The 21,606-nt window shown below is 46.9% G+C and overlaps 1 protein-coding gene across 4 annotated transcripts in view; it reads left to right on the plus strand.

Annotated features, from left to right (window-relative positions):
- AFAP1L2 (actin filament associated protein 1 like 2) overlaps positions 1 to 21,606 on the plus strand; it is a 131,022-nt gene that overhangs the window by 73,206 nt on the left and 36,210 nt on the right. For all 4 annotated transcript variants that reach the window (XM_043475376.1, XM_043475375.1, XM_043475377.1 and 1 more), the window contains one exon: positions 15,560 to 15,688. Coding sequence is in view for 3 of the 4 variants with exons in the window: in XM_043475375.1 (XP_043331310.1) it covers positions 15,560 to 15,688 (129 nt within the window). In the remaining variant the exon portion in view is untranslated. The remainder of the gene's footprint in view (positions 1 to 15,559; positions 15,689 to 21,606) is intronic.

The following is a 21,606-nucleotide window of genomic DNA, read 5'->3' on the forward strand; positions in this document are numbered from 1 at the left end:
GGCTAGTTAGAGTCGGGGCTGAATGGTCAGAATATCTAGGCTCTGTTTTCCTTCCTTGGGAGGCTCTTCCTGGAAATGGCCAAGATGGCCCCAGACTGACATCCTGGCAGCTCAGAGATCAAGAAATAGTTCCAGGAAGAGTCCTAGGGCTGATGCCCATTGGTTTGGCTCTCATCAGGAAGCCATCTAAGCCAATCACTGTGGCTAAGGGAAGGAAACACTCTGACTGGCTAACTCCAAGGTCGTGTGGCTGCCATGGAGTCAGGGGTGGGGCTTCTACTTCTACATAATACACAAATACAATTGGGTAAAAGGGTTTCCCAAAGAGAACTTGGGTACAAATGAGAAGGGCAAGTGGATGCTGGGAAGGGAGGAAAACTGTAGGTAAGATCCACTGTACACACTCTTGGGTTGTCCCTACTGAGCACTGTCTTCAGGGGTGTTATGCTCTCTTCCCATAGGAATGTTACCTGGGTTGCTCTCAACGTGGTGTTGCCCAGGCTGGGGTTAGACAGGGTGGAAAACAAGCCCAGGACCTGGTAGCCACCTCTCCATTCACAGCCTACCACTCACTCTTGTTCTGCACATAGGATTCTGGTGTCAGTTTAAGCTGGACTGGGGAGCTATGGAAAGCTTGGAAAACCCTCACTTATTTATTTTCAGCATTATGTGTTTCGAGAAATATGGTTCTCCAGAGAGGTTCAACCCAAATTCCACCTCAGTTACCCCTGCTGCCTTTCTGCCAGGACATAGCTTAGTAGTCCTGCAAAAACAAACAAGGATATTTCTGATCACTTTTTTGAAACTGTTCTACTAAACTTACAGTGTGTTTATGTGTGTATGTGAGTGAGTGTGTGTTTATGGAGGGTCTTCCATATCCATTTTATAGGAGGGATTTAGGATTTACTTAACAGTGGCTCAGACGGTAAGGAATCTGCCAGCATTGTAGGAGACCAGGGTTCAACCCCTGGGTTGGGAAGATCCCCTGGAGGAGGACGTGGCAACCCACTCCAGTATTCTTGCCTGAAGAATTCCGTGGACAGAGGAGCCTGGCGCGCTACAGTCCATGGGGTTGCAAAGAGTCGGACACGACTGAGCTACTTTACATATATATACATACAGCAACTAACATTTACCTTAGTATGTGTACTTAATGGGGTTATTTTGTGATCTTTCTACCAATCCTATGAAATGTAGATACTGTGACTAATCCCATTTTACAAATGAGAAACTGAAGCACAGAGAGCTCAGTTAAGCTCTCCAAATGCCACACAGCCTGTATGTGGTGAAACCAACCCAAGGCTGAGCCATGATTTGGAATTAGGATTAAGCAGTGTAAATTTGGAACCTGGTACAGGTGGGAAGGGCATGGAGGACACTGCTTTCTCTGGACCAAGAACTGAGGGCGAAAGGTATATGTTGTTCAGTCTTTCAGTCATGTCCAACTTTCTGCAGTCCCATGAAGCAAATAGTGGAGGCTCCTCTGTCCTCCACTACCTCCTGGCGAATGAGTGACTGGTAGCTGTTCAGTCATGTCTGACTTTTTGCAACCCTATGGACTGTAGCCTGCCAGGCTCCTTTGTCCATGGAATTCTCCAGGCAAGAATACTGGAGTGGTATTAGAGAAATGCCAATCAAAACTACAATGAGATATCACTTCACACTGGTCAGAATGGCTATCAAAAAAAAGTCTACAAACAATAAATGCTGGAGAGGGTGTGGAGAAAAGGGAACACTTTTGCACAGTTGGTAGGAATGTAAGTTGATACAGTCACTATGGAAGACGGTATGGAGATTCCTTAAAACACTAGGAATAAAACCACCACATGACCCAGCAATCCCACTCCTAGGCATATACCCTGAGGAAACCAAAATTGAAAAAGACACATGTATCCCACTGTTGATTGCAGCAGTATTTACAATAGCTAGAACATGGAAGCAACCTAGATGTCCATTGACAGATGAATGGATGAAGAAGTTGTGGTACATATACACAATGGAATATTACTCAGCCACAAAAAGGAACACACTTGAGTCAGTTCTAATGCAGTGGATGAACCTAGAGCCTATTATACAGAGTGAAGTAAGTCAGAGAAAAATAAATATCACATACTAACACATATATATGGAATCTAGAAAAATGGTACTGAAGAATTTATTTGCAGGGCAGCAATGGAGAAACAGAATAGACTTATGGACATGGGAAGAGGGGAGGAGAGGGTGAGAGAGAGAGTAACGTGGAAACTTACATTACCATGTGTAAAATAGATAGCCAGCAGGAATTTGCTGTATGGCTCAAGAAACTCAAACAGGGGCTCTGTGTCAACCGAGAGGGGTGGGATGGGCAGGGAGATGAGAGGGAGGTTCAAAAGAGAGGGGATATATGTATACCTATGACTGATTCATTGTTGAGGTTTGACAGAAAACAACAAAACTCTGTAATTATCCTTCAATTAAAAAATAAATAAAAAAAATACTGGAGTGGGTTGCCATTTCCTTCTCCAACCATCTCCTGGAGTTTTCTCAAATTCATGTCCATTGAGCCGGTGGTGCTATCTAACCATCTCATCCTCTGTCATCCCCTTCTCCTCTTGCCTTCAATCTCTCCGAGCATCAGGGTCATTTCCAAAAGGTACATGAGCACCGCCCCCCCACCTCTGCCCCAGCTTCCCAGGACATTCCAGCAGTTCACAGGGAATGTGAGGATTTTCAGGTCCAGTAGCCACCAGGGTCCAGGCCAGGTAGAGAGGCTGGGGGGCTGGGAGACCTTTGTCCTCTAGCTCAGTTCCTTGGAGCCCCAAGGAAGGGCTCTTGACTATGTAGGGCAGGGGGCACTGGATCAGGCTGGGGCAGCCTACTGCTGACTGATCCCAAGGTCAAGGTGGTGGTGGTATGGGACTGCTGTGGCTGATTTTGACCTTGCTGGTGGAGGCCTGAACAGGATCAAGAGGCCCCACTAGTGTATCAGCCCGATACGTGTCATTCCTGTTGCCAAAAGCTGGAAAGAAACAGGAAATCTGAACAGGACGGTGATTATTTTTTCTTTCCATACATTTGTAGTTTCTGTTCTTTTTGTCCAACAGTGAATAAGTCCAAACCTTAATTTGCAGCCAAAACCGAAAGCAGAGCAGCCCCTGGGCAGCATCTTCTCTCCGTGTAATAACTCACTGCTCTTTTATGTTGATGAACAGGGAAGGATATAAAGAAGGAATGAAAAATTTCCCAGAACCCCTCCACCGAGCGATAACCACTGTTATTTCCCAGCCTTTTTTTTTTTTTTTTCTTCTCTGTTAGACACTGTAGTTCCCATACTTCCAAAGTGAACTTGAGTGACCCCTCGTTCAGAGACTGAAATGGTTTGTACCAGTTGTTGTGGGTCTTGCCATGCAGGGAGCCACCCAGCTGAACCTCTGCGCCTCCCACCCGCATAACTGAGTCTGAATGAAGCCACTCTTCTGGCAGATTGCATTTAAGGAATGTCCTAACTGAGCCAGGGGAACAAAGGCCCCCTGGGCCCCAAAGCCTCTTTGTCTGGCCTGGACCCTGATGGCTGCTAGAACCTGGCTTGCCCCGCCCCTGCCCTCCTGTACCCCTGAACTGCTGGAGTGACCTGGGGGTCGAGCTCCTTCAGCCCTAGGTTCCTGGTCTCTGGGGGAGCAGCCACCTCCATGCCCTTCCCACCTGCGCCGTGGAGAACGTTCTCCCAGCAGAATGTTATCCAGTTGTGAGATAGGTCCGCTGCTAGGGGCTGCCTCTGGGTGGTCCTTCCAGAGCTGTTAACTGCGAGGACCTGAATTGTGGTCTGTAACTGGTGAGCCCTCTGCCCAGTCCTACTGGACAAACCAGCCCAGATACTTTCAGTGCAAGGTAATTCAGGAGGAGCCTTCACTGGGGGGTGGGTGTCTGTCTGTGTCTCTGAAAGCCTTATGCTTAGCAGATGTTTTCCAAGCATCGACTTTTGAGCAAAGCACTGTTTAAGCGTGGTGTGTCAGTTGCTCAATCATGTCCGACTCTGTTCGACTCCATGGACTGTAGCCCGCCAGGCTCCTCTGTCCATGGGATCTCCCAGGCAAGAATACTGGAGTGGGTTGTCATTCATAGTGGGGGAAACCAAACCAGAAGATGTGGTCCCTACCTACTCAGAGCTTTCAGCCTCACTAGGGACTAAGGATTTGCATTCATGGGACAAATAGAAAATTAGAGATGGGAGAATCGCCAAGTCATAGCCCCTCTGCTTTGGATTGGGTGGCCAGGTGGTGCTTCTGGGCAGGTTGAAGCAGAGGGAAAGTGGCCCTTGGCAGGTCCTTGGCCTCTCTGCCTTGCTGTGCTTAGTTTGATGTCTTTAGCGGTTACTGTGTGAATTTCTGAGGGGCCATATCTAAGCGGCTCCGGTTCCAGCTGGCTCCGTCGCTGGGGTTGGAATTCTGCTCTTGGGGAGGTTTGTTCCATCTGAGAGGTCACCAGTGAGCAGCTCGAGTTGTTTTTCCAGGAGTGCAAGCCGCAGCAGAGCATCTGTCCACTCTCTTCAAGCCCACGCAGCTAATCTGGGAGTGCAGAGAGCAGCCTTTTCTTGGAGAAAGTGTTTAAGTGATGAGACTCCGAGATAGGTGAGAAAAGGCAGATCTTGCAAAAAGAAAAAAAAAAAAGGATGACAGACTGACCTTGAAGGTCAGGCTCAGCACGGAGCAATGCAGTCATAGCCCTGGTAAATGGAGCACAGCCGTCTCCCCCTCGCTGTTTCTTGGAGATGGAGATAAAGACTCCTGGAGTATTTATCCTGGAGAAAGTTATTTACATTTCTGGCTACTCTCCTGAGGTCCAAGCAGACAGGATCAATGATAGCCCACGGAGGAGGGTAGCCTGCAAATCTTCTGGGTGCTGATTGTCAGTGATAAGAACTCCCACTTGTTCAAGCAGGACAAAGAACTGAGTTCTGTGATGTGTAAACACGAAGACTTCTTGGTTCTTGTCTTCCACACTTCCCTTCCTCACTGTCCAGAAGGGAAAAGATGTTAGAAGAAAAAAAAAAAAAACACTTTCAAGTGTATCTAACTTTATATACACTTTGCCGACAGAGGTCTGCATAGTCAAAGCTATGGTTTTTCCAGTCATGTATGGATGTAAGAGTTGGACTATAAAGAAGGGTGAATGCCAAAGAAATGATGCTTTCTAATTGTGGTGCTGGAGAAGACTCTTGAGAGTCCCATGGACTGCAAGGAGATCAAACCAGTCAATCCTAAAGGAAATCAACCCTCAATACTCATTGGAAGGACTGATGCTGAAGCTGAAGCTCCGGTACTTTGGCCACCTGATGTGAAGAGCCGACTCATTGGAAAAGACCCTGATGCTGGGAAAGATCGAGGGCAAGAGGAGAAGGGGGCAACAGAGGATGAGATGGTTGGATGGCATCACTGACTCAATGGACATGAGTTTGAACAAACTCTGGGAGATAGTGAGGAACAAGGAAGCCTAACGTGCTGCAGTCCATGGGGTCGCAAAGAGTCAAATATGACTTAGTGACTGAACAACAACTTTATGTAATAAGCATGAACCTAGAAAGTTCTCCCTGTGAAATCAGAATGGAGTTATATAGCAGCACTATGGAGATTTGTTTTTAAGGACTCTTATACATAGTTTTCTAAATTTAAAAGACTTTTCATGAAGCAACCATCACACCTTTATCTCTGTGGTTCATCTCCTTGGCTGCATAGTAGAATCATCTGGAAAGTTTTGAGAACTCCTAAGGCCCAGACCACACTCAGAGCAATTACAGAAGAAGCTCTGGGGATGGACCAGGCATCAGGAATATTTTTTTTTTTTAACTCCCCAGGTGATTCCAGTGTGCGGCCTTTGGTAAGAATCACTGCTTTGTCTTTTGTATGCCTTTTGCTTGTATGCCCTGAGTGGTCATCCATTTGGTGTTCAAGTCATGCCCTTGAAAGTCAGCAAAAGGGTGCCTTCAAGAGCATGAAAAACTGGTGTGAGGACACAGAGACCAGCAGTGTCTGTGTTAAAGCACCCAGCAAAGAAGATACCTTTGAATTTATGGAGACATATGGGCTTCCTGCAACTGTAGGGTGGAGTACTACACAGCAATCAAAAGGAACAGAGTTCTCATACATGTACGACAGTGGACAAATCTGAGATGCCTTCTGTTCAGTAAAAGGATCATCATTCTCCAGTCTTGGGAGTCCCATGCAGTCTTGAGAGCCTCCTGCAGGTTGCCAGGGCCTGGGAGTGAGGAAGGAGTCACCTGCAAAAGGGCACAAAGGAACTTTTTGGGTGATGGAAATATTCTGCATCTTGACTGTGGTGAGAATTGCCACAGCTGAGTGTGTTTGTCAAAACAATAGAAGTATGCAGTAAAAACAGAGGACGTTACTGTGTACAGAAATGATAGCCCAATTAAAAAGTTTTTTTGTGTAATAAGATCTCACTTCCTCATTAATAATGAAGGGTTAAACAGAAGGTGGTATATCCATACAAGGGAACATTGCTGAGCCATAAGAAGTAATGAAATACTATACATGCTATAGCTTGGATGGATCTTAAAATCGTGATGAATCATGAAAGAAGTTAGGCTCAGAAAGTCACATACTATATAATTGCATTTACATGAATTATCCAGAATGGGCAAATCCGTAGAGACAGAAAGCAGAATTGTGGTTGCCATAAATCTGGGGGAGGAAAGAATGGAGAGCCAGTGCCTAATGAATTTGTGATGAAAAAGTTCAGGAACTAGATAGCGGTGGTGATATTTGCATGGTATTGAGACACCAAATTGTGAACTTTAAAGTGGCTAAAGTAAATAAACCTGAAGTTATATTGTATTACCACCATAAAAAAAAAGAAACCCACTTCCTGTCAACAATGCCTGGCACATACCCACCAGTACATCGGGTACTTGGTAAAGGTTGACTTGGCATTTGGCTCTTGTAAAAAAAAGGAGGCTTTGACCTCCTTAAAGGGCTGGGGGGAGGGAATCTCCTTTTAGGTGGAGCAAAGGGGCATGTTTTCCAAAAGTTCATTCTCTTTCTTTTTTATAATTATTTTTAAAGATAAATGTATGTGTTTTTGGCTGTATGTATGTTTTGGTCTTTGTTGCTGCACAGGCTTTTTCTCTCGTTGTGGGGAGCAGGGGCTACTCTTTGCTGCAGTGTGCGGGCTTCTCATTGCAGTGGCTTCTCTTGTTGCAGAGCATGGGGGCTGGGGCAAGAGGGCTTCAGGGGTTGAGGTACATGGGCTCAGGAGTTGCAGCTCCTGGGCTTCAGAGCACAGGCTTAGTAATTGTGGCACACGGGCGTAGATGCTCCACGACACGCAGGCTCTTCCCGGACCAGGGATTGAACCCTTGTCTCCCACACTGGCAGGCAGATGCTTTATCACTGAGCCACAAGGGAAGCCCCAAAAGTTCATTCTTGAGAACTTGAGGATTCTCTAGGATCAGAAGAAATCTGCTGGCATTTTCTGGTCTCCATGGCAACCCACCTGAGGCCCTTGCATATCACAGAAACTGTCACCAGCTTCATGACTTCAGTTGGTCTCCAGCAGTGGGGTTCATGCAGATAATATGTCTATAGTGGCTCATGTTGGGAACTAATGGGATACGGAGGGGAATGCATGTCTTTATACTTAAAGAAGAGTTCTGCTTAGTTTTATGTTTGGATGAAAAATCACCCTGAATTGTGGGTCTTCAGCAAATGCAGCTGAATAAATAAAAATACGTGCATAAAACAGCAGGGGAACCACGAGGAGCAGCTTTTTTGGCATGTTGGGAAGACATGTATGTTTGGGAACCTAGTGACCACAAAGCGGGACTGCCTCAGAATGAGCGGAACCAGGGGAGGAGGTCTTCTGGAGACAGAGCCTGGCTGGGCCGAGGGCAGTGAATCGCGCAGTTGACCCGTCCAGCTCCGCGTGGGCCTTGCGAGTCCTGAACAAGAATCTTATTGATGAGCTGTCAGACCGTGAGCAGACAGCTCTGAACTTGAACAGAGCCAGGATGCAAAGCCTGCACAAGGGCCTACAGTTTCCACAGTGAACAACACGCTTATTTTCCCCTCCCTCTGCTGAAGGACCAGGAAGAGACCAAAATGAGCAGTTTGGGGGGGGGGGGGATGGGGGTGGGGGAAGGGAGCTGAGCACGTTCCAGGGTCGCAATGAAAGGGCCGCATTCCTCTGAGCTCTGAGGGCTTTAAAATGTCACTGGGGTTGGCGCAAGATTGGGCCCTTGCTTTTATCAGTTGCTGTTTTCAAGGTCCTGAGCTCTTGGTTTCCCCTGTTTTTCCAAAGGTTGCTTCACGCCACTTGGCTTTGAGGAAAGCAGGTACATGAATACCTTTGCTTTGGCTTACTGAAATCCATCCAAAGAGGATTTTCGTTTTTCCAGAAAAAGACAGTTGCTGCTTCACCTTCTGCTTGTTTGGCTTGTAAAAGTTTTCATCAGAACGCTTTGCTTTGGGATCGGGGGAGCCTGTGGCTGGACCTTGGAGGGTATGATCTCAGAAGCATCCCTGGCCTCTTCTGTGTTTAGCACCTTGTCAGAGGCCCAGACTTCCAGAGGCTGACCCTTGACCAGAACTGGGCTCGGGCCTAGCCCGGAATGTAGACCTGGCACAAACCGAGACGACCGTGAACAACTTGACTTTGACAGTGAGGGATGTGGGGAGGCAGAGCTGGCCAGGGAGCTCAGTCATGGGCGGCTTTGTGGACAAGGGACCTAGACAGATCTTGAAGGATGTCATGGATCCAAAGAGGAAGGGAGATGACCTCTGGACTTTGTGACTCCTGCGGCTTCTGGTCCTGTCTTTCTTCAACCCCAGAGCTTACCTTTCACCTAGCTCAGCTCTTTTCACAAGAAAGGAAGCTTCTGCTTTCTCAGTGTTCCCCATCTTTCCCATCGGCCTGGCCCATCAGTTCCCCAGGGGCAGGGACCACAGATGCCAGGTTGACTGCAGGGTCCTCAGGCCTGTGCGTCCGGTGGCATTCCGCATCCCTCGGCCACCCTCGGGCACCTTCGCTCATAGTCTCCACGTCTAATGGAATGATCACCGAGACCCACAGCCGCTACCCGTCACCTGTCTCAAGTCCAGCCCTTTCATCCTGTCCCCTGCTACCCTGTAAAGTACGGAGGAGTGGGAAGCAGAAGCCATGATCCAGGGAACCTCTCTGACTTCCCCTGGGGACAGTCTGCAGACAGCCAGTACTTGGACTGGAGCCCCAGTGCCACTGCTGAATGTGGATGTGATGAGTTAGGTTGTAATCCAGCCTCAGGAGCGCACTCCCCCGCTCCACACTTGCAGAGTGCTCGGGAGAATTGGAGGTGGTGGGGGGTGTAGCACCCTGCACTGTCCCAACCTCTGTGATTAGGACACACCGTCATCATTGTCATCTGTGCTAACGCAGTCATCTCGCTGGCCTCCCTGCTTCCCCTCCCTGTCCCCAGTTCCCTTCCATTGTCCTCCCCACAGTTGGCAGAGTTACTTTACTTCTAGCCAGCTTGGAGAATAGTATTATATGGCCTCCTCCACTGCGTTGCCCAGAGGCCCTGCCGGAAAAGGCACAAACTCCTTAGCAAAGTAGATAAAGCCCTTATGATCTGCCCACCTGATCTGATTCTGCAGGTCTGGCCACAGAGCCCCCCTACTCCCCTTTGAAGCCCACTCACTGTGCCCGTCTGCTCTGGGCACCCTGACACACAGCACTACTCATGGTTTCTCAGATGCCCATGTGCTTTTGGTACCTGAGTCGTCTGAGCATCTCATTCCCTTTTCCTTGAATGCCTTTGCCTCTTTCTGGCGAGCTCCTATTCATCCTCAATGACCAGCTTATAAATTCCTCCCCCTGAGAACTCCTGAGTTTGTTTCTTTTCTTGGTGCATCCCTGATCCTTGGAGGTGTCCCTGGATCACTTCTGTTTTACCCGGTGTATTCACTGGCACCCCCATTTCCAAGCATCTTTGTCTCCCCAGAGCCAGGCACGATGCTTTTCATCCTTCAGCTTGGTATGTATTTGCTCACATAAGAAATAAACAAAGGCTGTTTTCCAGGAATCAGGCAGCTTTTGGGAATAGCTGAGGATGTGGAAGCAAGAGACACTTTCAGTTCTTGGGCTTTTTTTCTTTGTTAGCAGGGGTAGCAGGAGTAACAGCCCAGCAGAGGTCAGAAGGTCGGGAAAAATGTGGCTTGAGATCCTAATTGTTTCTCAAGGTTCTTTCAATTTTCCTTATCCACTGCAGCTGAGTTCAAGGAGCAGTGTCATTTAGCCTTTGTTTTCCTGAGTTTGCCTTCTTGAAACTCAGTGCTTTTTAGCCTGTGAGTTTCTGCAGCCAATAGGAAACTCATGAATAGCTGTTCAAAATCAAACCAAACCGAACAAAAAACAACACAAAGCCTTACTTTACTATGGCCTCTTCCTAGAAACCTTCCAGCCTTCAGCCTCTTGTCTGACCTCCTATCACATGTGAACTGATATCACCTGCTTGATTCTTGAATTTTTGGTGATGTAGCTTGGTCTGTTGATCACTTCACCTGAGCTGGTCTTGCTCTGCCAACAAGCTTGCAAGAGACCAGAACCACATAGTCCTGATTGCCTTTCCAGTTTCCCAGTAAGTTTAGGCTGAGGGCCTTGCTGAGTGCTGGGCACACTCTAGGGTCTCACCTGGTACAGTGAGTCCCCTACATTTGAACCTTCAAGTTGTGAACTTTCAAAGATGCGAATGTGCATTGAACACCTAATGGAAATAGAGGCCCAGAGAAAGGATTAAGAGAAACAAGAGGAAGAAGTAACTGAAGAACCAAAGAGATTCACGATGCAGTAAATGGCAAGGGGAAGCACTTGAGGAGGCACCGTTAGTTTTCGAGGCATAGGACAGTACATGAAGGTTGCAGCAGCCGTCCAGAATGCAATCCAGTGCTACCATGTCTTCTATGACGAGGAAAAAGGAGCTGCTACCCAGATGTTGCTGGATCATTTTTTTCCCAGAGAGTAGATAGAATTGAATCCCGTGAGAAACCAGAACCTGTGCCATCAACATCAGGCATGAGTGAAATTGCAGCTTGCCCTCCGTCTCCTATTGTTGAAAATCCTTCAGTTCTACCATCTCCCACATCCTTTCCCTCCTCCAGTCAGTAACTCTTCTTGCTTGTTCACTCACTGCCAGCCCCTGTATGCCAGCGGTTGTGCCATTCAGTTCCGTTCAGCCGCTCAGTCATGTCCGACTCTTTGCGACCCCATGAACTGCAGCACGCCCGACCTCCCTGTCCATCACCAACTCCTGGAGTCCACCCAAATCCATGTCCATTGAGTTGATGATGCCATCCAACCATCTCATTCTCTGTCGTCCTCTTCTCCTCCTGCCCTCAATCTTTCCCAGCATCAGGGTCTTTCCCAATGTGTCAGCTCTTCGCATCAGGTGGCCAAAGTATTGGAGTTTCAGCTTCAACATCAGTCCTTCCAATGAACACCCAGGACTGATCTCCTTTAGGATTGACTGTTTGGATCTCCTTGCAGTCCAAGGGACACTCAAGAGTCTTCTCCAACACCACAGTTGAAAAGCATCCATTCTTCGGCGCTCAGCTTTCTTTATAGTCCAACTCTTACATCATACATGACCACTGGAAAAACCATAGCCTTGACTAGATGGACCTTTGTTGACAAAGTAAGGTCTCTGCTTTTTAATATGCTGTCTAGGTTGGTCATAACTTTCCTTCCAAGGAGTGTCTTTTAATTTCATGGCTGCAATCACCGTCTGCAGTGATTTTGGAGCCCAGAAAAATAAAGTCAGCCACTGTTTCCACTGTTTCCCCATCTATTTGCCATGAAGTGATGGGACCGGATGCCATGATCTTAGTTTCCTGAATGTTGAGCTTTAGGCCAACTTTTCATTCTCCTCTTTCACTTGCATCAAGAGGCTCTTTAGTTCTTCTTCACTTTCTTCCATAAGGTTGTGCTGTACTACTGGACTTTTCAAGATGCAAAATGTAAGATTCAAAGTGTGTTAATTTTTGTTTTTCTTGTGTATTATTTGTGGGAAAAGTATGATACATCTGTTACAGTACTATAGAGCTGATTGTGTTAGTTGGACTTAATGAACAAACTGGACTTATGAACACGCTCTTGGAATGGAACTCGTTTGTAGGTAGGGGACTTACTAATCCAGTGAGCTCAGGGAACTTTTGCTGGTGCTCTTTCAAAATTCACTCCATAAAGATTTTGATCAGTTTTAAGTAAAACTGGGCAAAAGCCACTGGCCTCTTGGAGACTTCTCAGGGTGCTCTTCCCAATACCGAAGGACGGGGCAGGAGGCTCTGCTGTTGGTCCATGGTTCTTTGCCAAGCAGAGCTACCCAATGTGGCTTCTTTCTCATCTCGCCTTGCCTATCACTCAGCATCTACTCATCTTGCCTCTGGCAGAGATGAGGGCATCTTCCATCCACCCACTTATCTGAGTGAGCAGGCTGTTTGATCTGATGATCACATGTGTCCAGACTTTTGTCTCTCTTCTCTGAAATAAACATCCTCATCCCCTTTTGCTTCCTCCAGCTCTCTCCCAGTCAACAGCAATATTCATTCCAGGGAGTTTGGTTTTTCAGGAATGAAGTCAGAGGCTACTGCCCCACTGAGAGTCAAAGGGGTGTTTGAACCAAAACAGGCCATTGAGTGCTCCGTTAGAACTAGGGGAGCGTGAGGGCTTCATTAATGGTCAGGGGGGTGGTTAGCAGGTAGTCTCGGGTTCTGGTCCAGTTCTGGGGATCCAGGCCTTTGAAGGATTCTGGAAGAAGGCCCTACATGGAGCTATCAGTTGGGGTGTTGCCAGGAGCTCAGTCTTGGAGACAGACAGCAAACCCAGCTCTCTGCCACCGGCCGTGTGGGACATTATGGGTCTTCTCTGGGCCTTGAGGTCTACATTTGCAAAATGGGCATAATGTTGCTTACCTCCTAGAGTTGCTGTGAGCTAGTAGGTGCCGAATTTACTCATTTATTTATTCATTCTTTCCATAAACATTCATTCAACACCTGTAACAGTGTGAAGTGCCAAGGATTAGGATGGATGTGGTTCTGATTCTCATTGAGCTAACAGACTAGACCAGGGTGAGAAAGACAAAGATGCATGTTAAAAATGAGCAAGTAAATAAAAACTATTATTTCATTTGTTATTGATGTTACTCATTTACAAATCTTAAAAATGAGGTATATTCTTATTACTAAGAAGTAGCCCTACTACTAAGGCTATGAAGGCCTAGATGTTGAGTTAGAAAATGATAATAAATAGCTAGTTTGAAGAAGGTGGTCAAGCAAGGCTGCTCTGAGGCAGTGACCTTCCTTTCCTTCCACCCCCTTCCGTGGTAGGGAGTGTTAGGGGCAAGGTTTTGTGTTTTTCTCTAAAGCGGAGCTTAGAGATGAGCACTCTAAGGTGGAGAAGAAGAAATAACTAATGATGCCACAGGATGGGAGGAGATGACAGAGCTCTTCGTGTGGTTAGCGTAGCATTTCACAAGTGAAGCTGTGGAGAGCTTCACAGGTTTTGTCTTTTACACCAACCTTGTGAGATGGGTGGGGCCTGCTCTTCTCCACGGTACAGAGGAGGGAACAAGCCTGGAGGTTGAGCGACTGCTCGGAGTTCCCACAGTAGGTGGTGGAGGGCAGGCCTAGGCCACTTGGTTGCTGCCTTGGAAGCAGAGCCCACAGGTGTGGCCCCTGGCCTTGTGTTCAGACCCATGCTTCTCAGCTTCAAAAGCTCACAGTTTCAAAAGCTCAACAGATGAAAAGTTTCTTTTCTAGGAATAAGACATTTCTTGACAACTTTATCATGTATAACAGATCTTTTTTTTTTTTCTTCCTTGTGGTCTTCCAAGCTTCTGGTTAGAGAAAAAGAGGGGGGAAAAAAAAGGGGAAAAAAATGTGTCTTAAGTCCATCACTGTTAACTCCCTGTGACAGGGAAGAATGAAAATAATTTAATGGTTCAAAAAGTAATAATGCTGAAAGCTGTCTACGAAAGCCTGAATGTCAAAGTAAAAAGTGTACTAACTTGTAAATAAGGGCATTTTTAAACATGTTCATTTTCTTTGCATTTTTTAAAATTGAAGGGATAGTTTAATTAAAAGTATGTCAGGTTTATTGCTGAAAAATAAAATAGCTGCATATCAGAATCACCTGAGGAGGTCTGAGAACTACTGACCCCTTGGTCTCACTCCCAGAGGCTTGGATATCATCCACCTGGGTGTGGCTTGGGCATCAGGAGTTTGAAAATCTCTCCAGGTGATTCCAATGTAGACAGGTTTGGAAAGCACTGTTTAGACCCTCAAAACGACTGCCATTAATGAGCACATTCAGGAGAGCCAGCTGGGCAGGGAGAGAGCCAAGATGAGGACCCCACCCGTGAATGCTGCATCCTGTTCTCTTTTTATATATATTTGTTTTTATTTATTTACTTGGCTACACTGGGACTTAGTTGCGGCACTTAGGATCTTTGATCTTCACTGTAGCATGAGAACTCCTAGTTGCTGCATGTGGGATCTGGTTCCCTGACCAGGGGTCGATCCCGGGTCCCCTGTGTCGGGAGCATGGAGTCTCAGTCACTGGACCTTCAGGGAAGTGTCTGACATTCTGTTCTTAGTTGAGATTTAGGTCATTAACAATAACAACAATAACAGTAATGATGTGGTGAAGGTCCTGCACCTACGCTGTTGCCCACTGCACTAATAGTTTCTGCAAGGTGCTTCCAGCTAGAAGTCAACAAGTGCTTCTGTAACAGTGGCACTTGAGAGACGCCTATTTCTACTCTGCTGAGTCTCTTCAGTCATGTCCGACCTTGTGTGGCCCCATAGACGGCAGCCCACCAGGCTCTCCCTTCCCTGGGATTCTCCAGGCAAGGAATCTGTAATAGTGACACTGGAGAGACACCTATTAGACACCACAAATAAGGGCTGTGGATCCCGAGGCACCGCAGCCCTTAACCAACTTGGGAGTGATGCTGGGCTCGTGACATTGATTCTCAGTCACTGAAGAATCTTGGAGAAAGGTTTTGTTTGTCCAAGCGTGGCTTTTGATGGATTGTCTATAGTCCTGCAGGGACAGCATAATCACTGTTTCATCTCCCTGGAGTGACAGTGTTTCCCCATCCTTGGGGAAAGGTTTAACAACTGGGTCAACCACAGCATTTCTTTTGATGGTTGTGGGTTTGATCTGTGTTCAAGTTCCCCAGACCCTGAGCTGTTCTTTAATTGAGGAAGAAAGTCCTGTTTCCAGACTCTCATGGCCTGAGGGGCTTTGTCAGGCCACCTTGACCACTGTCACTCCAGCAGATGGTGGCCCTGTAGCTTTGGCTGAGGTTGTCCATCCCAAAGCCAAGGGCGTGTTGGCCTGTCCCCACCACCCTGGCGCTGGGAATCATACCTATTGCCTGGGTCCCCTGTGTGCTGCCTGACCTCACCCCACATGCCTCCCCTTGAGACCAGAGGGTCCATCATGGGATGCTATGGGATCAGAGGTGTATCTGAGTGGGGCCTTTGGGGAGAAGGCAGCTGCTTTAAGAGTGTCTTCTGCTTTCTGTCTCCAGCCCTGGAGCAGCTGCTGACGGAGCTGGATGACTTCCTCAGGATTCTTGACCAGGAGAACCTGAGCAGCACGGCCGTGGTGAAGAAGAGCGGCCTGGCCGAGCTTCTCCGCTTGTACACCAAGAGCAGCAGTGAGTGTGGTCGGGGCCTTGGGGAAGGGTCCCCGCGGAAACGGGGAGATGGTCGTCTGCATGTTAGAGCTGCTGTGAGAACGGCCCCCAGACTGCGTTAAACAACAGGAACTCATTTTCTTACAGTCCTGGAGGCTAAAAATCTGTGATCAAGGTGTTGGCAGGGTCGGTTCCTTCTGAGGCTGGTCTCCTTGGTGTACGGATGGTCCTCTTCTCCCCGAGTGTTCACACCGTCTTCCGGTGCGTGCACGTCACTGTGCAAATCTCCTCTCCCGTAACGACACCATTCATATGGGAACAGAGCCCACCCCAGCAGCCTCATTTAATCTTAATTGTCTCTTTGAATAGCCTTTCTCCAAATATAGTCACATTCTGAGCTGCTCAGGGTTAGGACTTAATTTATGCATTTTTACCAGGACACGGCAGGTGGTAACAGTAGCACAGAAGTGATGGGACGTGTGTGGTAGCCCCACGAACTCTCAACATGGTAGCCCACAAAGAGGTTTTAAGCAGTGTTTTCAAAGTATTTTTCCTATGGTTGAAAGTAGAGAAGGGAAAATAAACTAGTTTTATAATAATAGCTAGTGCTTTGTTGAGATCTTCCCACCTGCACATGTGTTAACGAGGCTTCATCTTCAAAACACTCCTCTGAGGTCGGTGCTGTTATTGCAGATGAGGAGACCGAGGCCTCGAAAGTCTAACTGGCTTGTCCAGAGTCATACAGCCCAAAGGAAAACTGGAAGACATTGCTTTAAGACTGTATATCACAGGGCTTTCCTGGTGGCTCAGTGGTAAAGAATCCGCCTGCCAGTGCAGGAGATGCGGGTTTGATCCCTGGGTTGGGAAGATCCCCTGGAGAAGGGAATGGCAACCCACTCCAATATTCTTGCCTGAAGAATCCCATGGACAGAGGAGTCTGGCAGGCTACAGTCCGTGGGGTCACAAAGAGTCAGATATGACTTAGTGACTAAACAACAACAAATCAAAGAACCCTGAGTTAATTATCTTTTCTATGTTTTTAATCAAGCTAGATTCTTTATCCAGTCAAGTACACAGATCTTGAGTAGTCAGTTCAGTGAGTTTTGACAACTATATACTCATGTGTTTGTGCATGCTAAGTCCTCTATGAAAATTTTTAATAGAGGAGGGCAAATTCAATCTACAGACTACAAGAGTAGTAAAGAATATTATAAGCAGTACTACTTTATTCTTATCACTTTAATTTTCTCTTCAGTGGTTTTAATTGAGAATGTAGTGTCCGACTCTTTGCAACCCTATGGATTGTAGCCCACCAGGCTCCTCTGTCCATGGAATTCTCCAGGCAAGAATACTGGAGTGGGTTGCCATGCCCTCCTCCAGAGGATATTCCTGACTCAAGGATTGAACCTGAGTCTCTCATATCTCCTGCATTGGCAGGTGGGTTCTTTACCACTAGCGTCACCTGGGAAGCTCATACACTTGTGCACCCAGCACCCAAAACAAGACATGGAACATTTCTGTTGTCTCAGGAGCATTTCTGTCTTTCAAGGGCAAGAATTCATCCCCACCCACCCCAAGGCAACCATTGTTCAGATTTCTTCCACCATTGATTAGTGATGCCCTTTCTGGATTTTCATATAAATGAAATTGGATGGTTTGTCCTTTGGGTTGGGCCCCTTTCACTCAGGAGATTGTGCCATGCCATGGGTTGCATCAGTAGTTCCTTTTATTCCTGATTGGTTTTCCATTCCGTGAATATACTGCAACCTGTTTATCCAATTCATTTGTTGATGGACATTTGGTTTATTCGCAGATATGGGCTGTTAGGAATAATAAGACTGCTTTGAACAGTCTTGTACAAGTCTTCTTGTAGACATATGGTTTCATTTCTAGCACAATTTTTTTTTTTAAAGAGCCTTCTTGTGAAGTCATAACAGTTTAGTCAAGTTTATTTTTATATCGGATGTTTGAGAACTGAAAGTGATATTTTAGGATCGTAAGAGGGCATCAAATCCATCTGCCTCGCAGTAGGAGCAGCTCAGATCCGTGCCAGGGAGAGAGGTGCACCTGCTCTGACCATCACAGTCAGGAACTCCTCCCTGACATCCAGCCTGCATCCCCTGGGCAACATTTCAAAGTCCCTTTTCCTTTCCTTTGTTCCCTGTGGAATTAGTTCCTATTGTCTGAATATCAGAGAAGTTATAAAAGCCAAAGCATGTTGTTATATGCCTGGCAGCCTTCTCTTCTGTCGGCATAATCTGGCTCCCTTAGCCTTTCATCAAAGGCATTTTCTTGGAGCCCCTTCATTGCCTTTGAGCTCTGCAGGCCACCCCCTGGTTCCTAGGCTCCTCCTGGCTTTGTAGTGAGTGTCTGCTGACCTGCCTTGAGTGCTGATCAGCATTACATCAAAGGTGGGACGAATGGATGGGAAATGCATGTTACAAAGCAGGTGAGTTAGAGAGGAATGAGTCACTCCGCAGAGGGACTCATTGGTGGAACCCTTTAAAGAGCACACTCCCAGACCATTTAGATGTGCTCCAACTTGAGAATGTTTGATGATAAAGAACACCTCTGTTGGGAATTGAAAAACACCCCCGTGGTGGCGTCTGACCCCTGGTTCCTGGTTCTCATCACTCCATCAGAGCCCCTGGTGCAAGAGTCCCTTTTTGGTTTAGTGTGACTTCCTGTAGGTGACCTCTGTTTCATCCTTAATCTTTGTATGTTCGGCTCTTACAAAATCAGGCCCTCCCCACCCTTGGTCTCTGTAGCATGATGGGCTGCAGGAGCTGCCGACAGCAGGTCAGGGGGCTCCCCAGTGTGAGTCGCCCCCAGAGTGCACCCAGACTACAGATAAACATGCAAAGCCATACTGGGACCTTCGACTGTCACTTCTGTTCAGGTGGTGCTAGTGGTAGAGAATCTGCCTGCAATGCAGGAGACATAAGCGACACAGCTTCGATCCCTGGGTTGAGAAGATCCCTTGGAGGAGGGCATGGCAACCCACTCCAGTGTTCTTGCCTGGAGAATCCCATGGGCAGAGGAGCCTGGTGGGCTACAGTCCATAGGGTCTCAAAGAGTCGAACACAACTGAAGTGACTTAGCATGCAAACACCCAAGTCAATGCCCATGGGTGAGTAGCCACTATTGATAAGTTTCCCCTTCTGGTTCTCTTAGCATCTTCTCACATGGCAGAGTGGTTACAATTGCAGCTGACATTTTTTTCCCCCTTTTTAAAAAATATTTGTTTGTCTTTAATTGAAGGGTAATTGCTTTGGAGGATTGTGTTTGTTTCTGCCATCCATCAACATGAATCAGCCACAGATACACGTCGTCTCCTCCCTCTTGAACCCCCCTCCCACCTCCCACCCCATCCTGCCCCTCTAGGTTGTCACAGAGCACTGGTTTGAGCTCCCTGAGTCATAGAGCAAATCCCCATTTGGTATCTGTTTCACCTGTGGGAGTGTATGAGTTTCCATGCTGCTCTGTCAATTCATCCCACCCTCTCCTTCCTCCACTGTGTCCACAAGTCTGGTCTCTAAGTCTGCGTCTCCATGGCCACGTGTGGCAGAGCCCAGCATAGGCCTGGGCCAGCCGACCTAACCCTGATGCTACCCTCCCCTCTTCACGGTCCAGTCTGCCCATGGTTAATTACTGTGCCCCACAGGATAGAATGCACAGTCCCTTAAACTGAAAGCATTCTTTTTTTTCCTCTCAGCTCCCCAGACCTGCCTCACTGTGTGTCTTCTGGAAAATGAACTCAGCCTGCCTGGACTTGTAGGTGGAGGCAGGCTGATCATTTCAAGATAACCTGTGATCTCCACTGGCTGAGCTGTTGTTTACTTCCACACCTTTCGGGGCATACTATGAGTGTGTCTGTGTGTCTCTGTCTGTACTTTTCGCATTGAGTTGTCTGTTCTCTGATCTTTCATGGATAAATAGTATTCAATTTTCTACTCTCTTCTTCCTTTGTCTCAGTGGTGAGATGAAGGCATGGATTGAGGTCTCTTTATTGGGATCCCGATATCTTTTCCTGTCCTAAGCCTGAGGGCTCCCCAATACCCTGCTCGAGACTCTGGGAACATTTCAGGGGCTGCCCTTGTGATGGGACGTGATTTGAACATTTAGTCTATCTAACTGTAACGGAGAGGGTCTGGGCCCCTTCTCCCTACCCCCCACCACCACCCTGTTCAGACAAAGGTGGTTTTCCCTGGATCCACACACTTGGTCAGAGCACTGTGAGCTCTCCTTTCCTCCCTACCTCTAGTGTCCTCCCTCCCCACACACCTGTGCAACTATCCATCCAGGTCTCCCTCCCTCCAGCCTGCCCCTGCCCTGGTGGGTTCATGAAGCCAAAGACAATGTCTGTTTTGTTCTCTGCTGGGTCCTCAGCACCTCGTACAGTGCTGGGGCTCAGTGCACTTCTGAAAGTAAATGAGAGAATGATAGAAATTCCCTAACCCCAAGACTGCCTCCCGGACCTGGAACAGCTCATCAGCCTCCCCTTTCCAGGGCCAAGTTCACAGGATTGCAGACGGTCCTGGGAGTGTGTTACTTACTTACTGGATTCTGGGAGATTAGCAACACTGAGATCAATACTTAGTCAAGCAGAGCCTGCAGAGTGTCCAAGGAGGGACACGCAGCCTTGTGACATGGACCAGAGCCAGTTTAATCTGCAGTTTACAAATGGCCATCTTGGGGAGGAATCACCTGCTCAAAATCTCACAGTTAAAGCAATAATCAACAATATCTTGCCTTTTTTTGGAAAGGAGTGTGGGCTTAGTCAACAATTTGAAAAGAGAAATGAATGTGAAATGAACATTAAACCCTATTTACATTGCTTTGATTCCTTGTGTGACCTTTTTGGTGTCATCAGAATATTTTCGTGTATTTTGTGGTTTGCCTCTACACTCTGCTCTGTGTTATTTTTATGTTTAGTATTGCTGCCTTTGCACATTGCCCTGGGTTGACAGTTTGTGTACTTTTTCTTTTCTTTTTTTCTTTTTTGAAACATGATCCTTTAATTTTTGGTTATCTTTATAAACAGCAGACAGAGCTGCTTTGTTATTTTTCAGAGGTGGTTAGTGTCCACTGATGGATGAGAAGTATTCAATTAGTTCAACTAGCTCCTTGTTAGTGAGCATGTAAGTTTTGTTCTTTAAAAAAAAAAAATTCTTATATAACATGGCAATGAACACCCTCAAATAAAATTTGTTTTCATACTGGAGTTTATCTTTAAAATACTTGAATATTTTTCAGTTCAAAATATTGATTTCTGACAAGGAAAATGCTGGGTTAAAGACCAGGAACACTTAAATAAATCCTCTAAAATCACTTCTACAATGTGCGGCCCATTTACACAGTCTCCAGTAATCCATTTATTTTTAAAGGTGACCAGCTATTACCCATGTTGATGTACTATGAATTTTTCACCGTTTTCCTATTATTGAGCCTCTGAGTTATTTGCCATAATTTAGATGGTCTTTTTTTCCTTTCTTTGTGCTAAGTCTTTGTTGCTACATGCGGGCTTTCTCTAGTGATGAGCAGGGGCTGCTCTCTAGTTGTGGTGTATGGGCTTCTCACTGCAGTGGCTTCTTATTGTGGAGCATAGGCTCTAGGCACACAGACTAAAGTAGTTGGGGTCCATGGGCTTAGTTGCCCTGTGGCATATGGGCTGTTGGTGGACCAGTAATCAAACTGGGTGCCCTGCATTGGCAGGTGGATTCTTAACCACTGGACCACCAGGGACATCCTAAGCTGTCATTTAAAATCTTAGTTATAAGGTTACCTTACTCTTTCAGATTGCCTAATATTTGAGTTTTGTACTCTTGAGAACTTCAGTTAGGTAGAAATAGGAAATGTGTATGTATGTATGTATGTATGTGTGCTTAGTCGTGTCCGGCTCTCTGCGACCCCATGGACTGTAGACTCCTCTGAACATA

This window comes from Cervus canadensis, chromosome 8 (genome assembly GCF_019320065.1).
Source record: "Cervus canadensis isolate Bull #8, Minnesota chromosome 8, ASM1932006v1, whole genome shotgun sequence".
NCBI lineage: Eukaryota > Metazoa > Chordata > Mammalia > Artiodactyla > Cervidae > Cervus > Cervus canadensis.